At 43.5% G+C, this 8573-nt stretch overlaps 1 protein-coding gene across 1 annotated transcript; it reads right to left on the minus strand.

The window, feature by feature from the left end:
- Positions 1–3483: 3483 nt before the first annotated feature.
- MELLADRAFT_87741 (uncharacterized protein) lies at positions 3484–7295 on the minus strand (the record flags this gene model as incomplete). The annotated part of the gene is made up of 8 exons (XM_007410835.1): positions 3484–3524; positions 3606–3815; positions 3873–4991; positions 5051–5087; positions 5162–6267; positions 6337–6771; positions 6839–6880; positions 6956–7295. The coding sequence occupies 8 exons, from the start codon at positions 7293–7295 to the stop codon at positions 3484–3486; spliced, it is 3330 nt and encodes a 1109-aa protein (XP_007410897.1).
- Between the last annotated feature and the right edge of the window lie 1278 nt (positions 7296–8573).

Below are 8573 nucleotides of genomic sequence, written 5' to 3' on the forward strand. Positions count from 1 at the left end.
TGATGATGGTGATGGTGATGGTAATGGTAATGGGATGGATGAGTTGCTGAATGGTCATGAAGAATTAAATTGAATTAGATTTAATTTTACATACAGAATGTACATTCTGCATTTTAATTTATGTAATTTGTTTTCTGTCCTTCACTTCTTCTCACGCTGCAAGTAGCTGTTGAAAATATGTTGCAAAACCTAAACTCAACTAAGTCCCTCGCTGAGTCTCGCACGCTTCGAGCGCAGCGAGGGACTTATGACTCCCAAGCACATTTTCGCCTGTGAGGGGATTGCTTTTTGGCTGGTGGAAATTGGTGTCCTTATAAATCTTTTTCATCTATTTGTGAAAATCCTTGAGCCAAAGAAATAATCTGTTCGCCTCTATGAGGCCCTTTGAACCATCGAAAAAAAAACCGAGGAAACCGAGGAACCCTTCCTCTAAGGGCTCCTCAAGTTCCAGCTTTTGGTGTAATTTCCGACTGTATCCACTTGTAGCAATTACATATGACGGCTTAAGAGCATCCGCACTCGTGCGGTAAGTCGGGTGCGGTAAGGTTAAATTTACCGCAAACGCGGGGTCTTTTCCACACCGGTGAAAAATTAGCCCCGCGGTAGTTAATTTTCGGTCATTTTGCGTTAGCGAATCGGTAAATTTACCAATTGGCTAACGCATGCGGTATCACACATCACGACTTGTTCCCGGCAACTCGACTCCAAAAACAAAACTCAACCAGACCTCCAACACCAAAGTCAACAACCAATATCTCCTTTTCACCACTCACACACGATGAATTCCAAGCCTTACAGTTGCATGAATCAACTCGAGAACGTTCGACACCGATTGATGTCTTCAATTGAAATAAGTCAATCAACCATCTTGAACTCGACTCCAAACCATTCAGATGAAACTGAAAGATGTCTAGATTCATATAGCTATGTAGAGGTCAATATTTAAGAAAATCAACATTAAAAGACCAATCATTGGAGGACTTTTAGGATCAAGTGATACAAATTAAAAATTGAAGTTTGGATTTTTATTTCCTAGTTTTAAATCTTTAAATCTTTTACAAGATCATTATGTGTATTCAGACTCATTAAAAGCTTTCTCGATGTAGTAAAGCCTTTGTTTTTTAATTGGAATTCATGTATTAAGATCTGAACAAACTCATGTTAAATTTGTAATTTTAAATTAAGATCTATCGATCGAGTAGATGAACAGGATGATATCGGGTCTTCATGTGTAGATGGAGTATTAGTATCTTAGTGCAAAGAAGAGAACAGTGCCTCTATCACATGAAAACTGGCCATGAAAGCAGGTGATGTGTACTCAAAAAATTAAAACTTTACCTTACTGCACGACCGGTGCGGAGTACATGCACTATCTGTAAAGTTATAAAAGTTACAGCGCTGCTAATGCAAACGAGTGCGAAATTTGGTTGAGTTAAGTAACTTTTTACTTAATGTTGTGTTTGTTACCGCACGTGACCAAATTAACAACCGCAAACGAGTGCGGATGCTCTAAACAAGACAAAGTCCCAGAAATTACCCTCAAACGTGAAACTTCAGGAGCCCATAGAGGGAGGGTTCCTCGATTTCCTCGGATTTTTTTTTGATAGATCGAAGCGGCTCAGGTAGGCGAAGAAAAAAATTCTTTGGACCAAGAAATTTCACAAATAGGGGAAAACGTTTCATAAGGAGAGAAGTTTTTCCCTGCCAAATTTCATTTCCCTCACAGGCAAAAATGTGCTTGGGAGTCATAAGTCCCTCGCTGCGCTCGAAGCGTGCGAGACTCAGCGAGGGACTTAGTTGAGTTTATGCAAAACCAACCTCATGCTTTGTTCATTCTGACTTCTGAGAGCATCGCCACCAGTACATTTCGACCTACTTCATCTATATTTCAATTGAAGCATGTTATCGGGATTCGGCGAGCAAAATGTGGCGTGATGCGCTCGAAGCGTGCGAGAAGCAGTGTGGGACCATTGACCAAACTTAACAAGTCCCTCCTCGCCAAAGGCCCAAGGCCGAATGGGACTTGGATAAGGATGGGAAAATAACAACAAACTGACACGTCAGTCTGTCAGATAAACTTATCCAAATCCCACGCTGCTTCGATTGCAGCAGGACCCTGGCTATCCCCTATTGAGGCGTCTGATCTAAAATCCGACCTTTCCGCGGAAAATTCCCAAAAAAAAAATGAAAATCTGACCTTTTTGGTCGGATGCCTTGACCAAGATCTGGGAAAATTCCTAAAAACAAATGAAAATCCGACCTTTTTGGTCAGAAGCCTCGAGACCCTGAAAAGACCGGTCCGGGGCCGGGGCCGGGTAAAGACCGGGTAAAGACCGGGTAAAGACCGGGTAGGGACCGGGTAAAGACCGGGTAGGGACCGGGTCAAGACCAGGCAAAGACCGGGTCAAGACCAGCCAAGGACCGGGTAAAGACCAAAGGCCAGGTAAAGTCCACTTTTTATAGTCTTTCATAACTTTGAGCTGGGTTTATCATTCTTTTGGCAAATGTTAGGTTTTACTACAAGCTTCTATCTAAAAACAAGTAAAACAATATTGCAGGTTTTGATTCCCAATATGATATATGGTTCACATTGTTATGAACAAAGACAATAGGCGAGTAGATGCGCCTCAGAGTATCATTAAGATGTCTCTTCATCTTCTGCAGCTTGCGCGTTAGCCTGGAGACGAGTCCGTTCATTTTTGTACCGGCCAACCAAGTCGTTCATCTTTATGTCTCGGAACATTCGTTGTATCACTGACGGTACAGAATAACACCCCTCACCAAGTGAAGCAAAATTCGAACCATCCGATGGCTTAAAAACATAGATGATGTCCACTGCGTCGAGGAGACAGAAGGTCCAGCTGTATGGGGCCGATTCTGTAGTGGCAGTCGCAACAGGGTAGGTGTAATGCAAGACTTGCGCACCCACATGTGATAATTTGCGCCTCGACGGTGCGCTGGTGACAAAGGCGTGTTTTTTCGAAATGTACTCGTACACAACAACAGTGCGGCATAGGTGCATTTTCTTCATCAGGGAATTTGATATGTCAGCAGCTGAAATGAAAAATATTCGGCACAAGGAACTCATGCAACTCACTTTATTTTTAATTGCTAGAAGGAATTTACCCGGCTCAATAGGGTTCTCTGAACTAATTATACCGCCATCAAAGAGTTGCTGCAATTCAACACTCTGATGGATGGACTTATTTGTAGTTATACCGGTCAGATTAAGCTTCACATTGATGTTCCAACAGTGTCGGCGTGCAGCACCGGTAGGTGTGCTGACCAAATCCTTCATATAGACTGCTATTGCCTTTGAACAGGCGCTCGGATTCATTTCGCCACTGGAAGTTTTCTCGCCATCCAATCGCAAGTCATCTGGATTGATCAATGTATGTTCGTTTCCTTTATGCCGCGGGAGCTGACTATCGTGCTGGGTGCGGATGTCAATGAGATTCTTGCTGAGGAGTTTTCCTCCCTCGACTAATCTCCAGCGGCTTGGATCGGACCAGCTGGCAGCCGAGCTGTCTTCATGATAAGCTTCTTCTTGAATCTTCATGTCAGTTTCCATAAGCTGGGAATCATGTATCGAGCAATAAACTTACCATCACTGTTGAGCAAGTTTGCAATCACCATTGCTGCATTTTGAACTGTATCAGTTTCAACCTCGTCTGGAACTTGATCAAGTAATATGTCGAGTGAATTTTGTTCCTTTGCCAAGGTAGCAGCTTCGGCGAAAGTAACATTTTCGGGAAAGTCCCCAGGCTGATGGTTGTATTTGACCCGATAATCTTTTGTTGCACAGGTTGATACATCTGATCAAGGGAAACAGTAAGTAATACTTTCCGCAGATAGAAAAGAAACAGACGTACCTGGAGTGGTATCATCAAGATCGGGCGGGAGTCCATTGAGGATATCTTGAACAGGCAGGTCTTCGTCTTCTGGCTCTAATGGTCCCATTCCGGCTAAATGAGCAAGGCTATTTGCAAGCCGATTAGCTATGGTGAGCTCTTCACCAATCTCAGCATTTGTTGGAAACTGTTTCAGCAGTTCAATTGCTTCAACAGCCTCCTCGTCGCCCCAAGCATATTGATAGCCCGAGTGCATGTGTTCAGAAGGTGGTATTTTAATCTTCCCACCCATCACACTCTTGACAACAGCGTGTATCTTGGGCATCATGAATCGGGCATCCAGGACAGTGAAACGAGGAGCGATTACTCGCATCCATCCGAAGATGTGTTCACATGATTCGGTTCCGTGCTTCCAAGGGCATAGTGGGTAGTCTGGATAGTATTGTCGGTGAGAGATGATCAAAGCAAGGAGGGATTCAGGTAGTGAAGAAAATATCTTGAAGCTAGCGTGTGAAATGCAATTAAGATGAAATGTCATGAGACCGTTTGTTTCGGTCTCGCGTTTCTGTAGATAAGCTTTCCATCTTCTTAGAAAGAAGCCTGCCGTCCATGCAGATCGAATCCTTTCGCGGTGGCCGATTTTTTTGTTCAACCAAGAGTCTACCAACTCCCCGATTACATAGAGAAAAATTGCTAAGCCTTCGTTTCCCGGTAGCCTAAGCGAGGCAGCCAGTGTTAGGGAGTTGGTTGTTCGAAAGGCTCGACCGTCTTCCTGTTTATCACAATCGAATACGTCTTTGGCCATAAGAGGACTATTAGGCATTTGGAGGATCTGTGCTAATTGTTGAATAGTCATGACATGCATTCCAATCACAATCAAACGGGCTCCGGATAGTAATTGATTTGCACCAGTCTTTCGTGCATGTTTTGGATCCTGAACTGTTACAACAGGGCGAGGAGGATCCCCAAAGAGTGGGACTTTCACATAAACATTCAAGCTTGATTTTGAATAAGTCAGGTATTGATCAGTTTTGTTCTTGAGCTTTTCTTGAGCCGAGATTTCAGTAGCCGCTCCATCAGCGCCCATTGACATGATGTTGATTCCAGCCCGAAGAGCATGTGTGATGATGGTGTAGTGTTCTTCAGCAATTTTTTCAGCGGATTCTTTCGATCGACTGGAAATCAAAGCTACCACATACGTAGGTATGTTTGGTAAAGGGACTTGTATTGTATAAGCTCGTATCTTAACAAGTAAAGCAATCATGTCAGATTTGTAATTTGGATGTATAAGAGAATGTTGTGCGACTTACTTCAGAGCACAGCTTATCACCCTTGACTATCTCTTTCATCAAATCACGCAGCTCATCTGCATTGCTGAATTTGACATCGCCACCTTCGGCTCCAACCAGACATCCATTATGGTGTCTCAACGCTTTTACACAAACAGTTTGATCGGATGCTGCGGCTATCGGACCGTCATAACCAAGTTCCTTGAGGGTTTTGGCGATGCGTTCGAAGTTTGCCGGATGTATCTCGGCTTCCATCTTCCCATTCTTGGCCTGAATAGCACGTTGACTGCGAATTCCACGACCAGCAAATGTGCTATTGAAAAGTTCCAAAGCACTTCGACTCATGGCACCAAGAGTGGTGAGAGTATCATCAAGGTAGGCATCGATTCGCAATCCTCGAAGCGACTTTCCGGCTGCCTCTCGCTCCGCTCGTAATGATACCTGTTTGATCAGACCTTGTACAACCTCACAATTTTGAAAAAGTCCTCTCCTAGCGTGGGCAGCAAGACGAGTGAGGAAGTCGCCAAAATCTCCATCTCGTGAACTCTCCAGTGACTTATCAAACATCTTTAATTCTGCGTATTTTCTTATAGTGGCGTGGAAAGCATCGGTAGACATGATATGATCGTTGATGAATTTGAGATTGTCATCGTCGGCATATTTGTGGTTGAGTGCGCTGATCAATGCATGGTTTCCTTTGATCTCTTCACATTCAGCACAAGGAACATCATCTGAATTCTTCTTTCGTAATCCAGTGCGAAGGCACTTTTTTGAGTACACACCGCTTCGTTCGCCATGTCGCTTCACTTCCCAAATCGCTCGGCTATCGAGAGTGGATATTAGCTGTGCCTTTTGAGTCTTTGTAAGTGAGGACTCGGTTGCTTTTTCGCCAAACAACTCTTTGCGAATAGCATTTCGATCATTTCCTCGATAGATAGTGCAGGTATGCTCAATGAAGTATGCAATTGAATATGTTGCTTTTGGTCGTTCCCAAGTCGCATCGGTCAGGCCAGGACATGGTACTTCTTCATAACCTTTTTTCTTCTTTGGCTCGGCTGGTATCGTGGCATAGAAAGACGTGAGAACGGCACTGGATTGTATATGACGTGTCTTAACTTGACATCTTTCTGTCAGAAAAATCAAACAACTGTGGTAAATTCTCTGACCATTCACAAGAAAAGAGGCGAACTACTTACTTGATTTCCAGTGTTCTGCAGCAGTCTCAACTCGACCATTCGACAGAACAAGTCTCTTATTACTACAGTGGCACCAAAAGTATTTGTTGCCCAATACTGCAGTCTCCACGCGACATCTGGTGCAAGGCTTGTCGTCTTTGGATAAAGGGCAGAGTCGAAGGATATCGGAGATCTTGGAGATCTTGGAGATCTTGTTGGAGGTCTTCTGGTTGCTAGTTTTATTTGCTGATATGCCGGTAGAACAGCTGCCAGGATGTTGATTTTCATCATCATCGGAAGAGATGACCACAACACTAGACGGTGCTTCAGGTTGTTGACGTTTCGCAGCCGGCTTATCGATATTGCTTACACTTTTGTTGGAATTTATGTCAGGTGAAGGTTGAGAAACAACTCGTCGCTTCTTTCCTTTGGGAGTATTCTTGGAAGCTGTCAAGCCTAGTCAAATCGATATCAGTCAGATTACCAGGCTTACATGATAATGAGAAGATTTTTCGCGTCTTACCTGCTCTAATGGGACTATTGTTTGGAAGTAAACCACCAGAATCTTTCAAAAACAAAAACATGAAGATTAGTTATGACGTTAATTGAAATCATATGTGTTGAATCAAACAAGACTCACCAATCAAGTGGGTGCGTATCCTTTCCAGTTTTAATTTTAGAAGTTGATCGGAACTTTTATCCCAAGTCTTGTGCTCTCGTGCTTTGTCCGACCATTTTATAACAAGATCAACTCCATAGGGCCCGGTGAAGACATTTTTGTTTAACAATTCGGCACCAAAGACGCTGTCCATCGTTTTGTTTACCGACAAATACATCCCTTCTTCAATGTCTTCAGGATCAATTTTGGGTGGATTTACAAAGCAACGATAGATCTCATCGTCTGTTGTAGCTGGTCGGATATGTTCACAGGTTTTCGATAGATGCAAGATCTCTGACTTGATTTGCTCGTATGAAGGCATGATGAGTTGGTATCAAGTGTTTATTTTGCTGTTTTTGTGTTTTTTTTTCAAGACTGTCTGTTTGAAATTATTGGACGCAATCAATTTTGTTCAAAAAAATGCTAAAAAATGGCTACGTAAGGAAATCATTTGGCATCCGTGGATAAGTTGACTTAGGTTTATAATTGGCAGGGCTCAGCCGCATTGGTCTATACAAAATTTGATAGTCGAGTGGCTAAAAGTAAAGCCGGCTCAAAAATATTCCTCCTATATGCAGGCTTGAACAGGGTCATACCACTTTTGCACGACCCATACTAGGTCCAACCCAGCACCTACTGTAAGCCACTATACTAAACATCGGTATGGAACGACCCGTCAGACTTTCTTGAATCCGACCTTTTTGATCAGATGCCTAGTTTTGACCCGGCCCGTTTCCGACCTTTCTGGTCAGAAGCATTTTGGTCAAAATCTCAAAATCCGACGTGTTTGGTCAGATGCATCCGCTTCGAGGACGTCAAAAATCCGACCATTTTGGTCAGACGCCTCAATAGGGGATAGCCAGGGTCCTATCGCAGCGGGCTGCCAACGAGACACGCTTTCAAGTTTTGCCTGTGAGGGGAATCAAGTTTGGCTGGGGCAATTTTCATTCCTTACTTACAGTCAAATCACAAAGGCTTGACCAATTTCGCCCGCAAAAGTCGAACAAGTTGGCGGGGAATTGGTGACAAGCTTTTCCGGTTTAAATCTTTCACCTGTGGTATCTGTGGATTTTTGTGAACCGCGTGATCCACTCACATTTTGTGGGTAAAAAGATAAGTGGGAAGTAACTTGTGGATGCATTTCCTTGGGAGGTGGGAGCTCCTTATATGGGCAAACATCTCTTAGGTGGAATACTAATACAAACTTAACCTGTCCCTCTCTCCGCGCCAAAGCACGTCCGAGAGAGGGACTTACGCCCAAGCGCAAATTTCAAGCGTGAGATCTGTCGGGGCATCTAGCCCAAAACAGTCTCGTCTTATAAAACTCTTTTGCCTCTCAACAAATCTCACAAGTCCAAAAATAAAAGATATTTGCCTCTGGTCTGCCGACCAGCTCCCGTTTTCCATTCCTCAAAAAAGGAATTCTCTGAGGAATTATCCAGAGAAAACCAGGCGGGCTGAAAGTCGGGGCTAACAAGCGTTCACAGCCCCCAGCTACTAGGCTCTGGCAGGCCAGAGATTACCACGACTTCATGAAAGATTCATGAAAGATTCAGAAAGATTTCAAAATGACTCCAACATGATATCATACTAGAGACCA

The sequence above is a fragment of the Melampsora larici-populina genome (assembly GCF_000204055.1).
Source record: "Melampsora larici-populina 98AG31 unplaced genomic scaffold MELLAscaffold_22, whole genome shotgun sequence".
Lineage (NCBI taxonomy): Eukaryota > Fungi > Basidiomycota > Pucciniomycetes > Pucciniales > Melampsoraceae > Melampsora > Melampsora laricis-populina.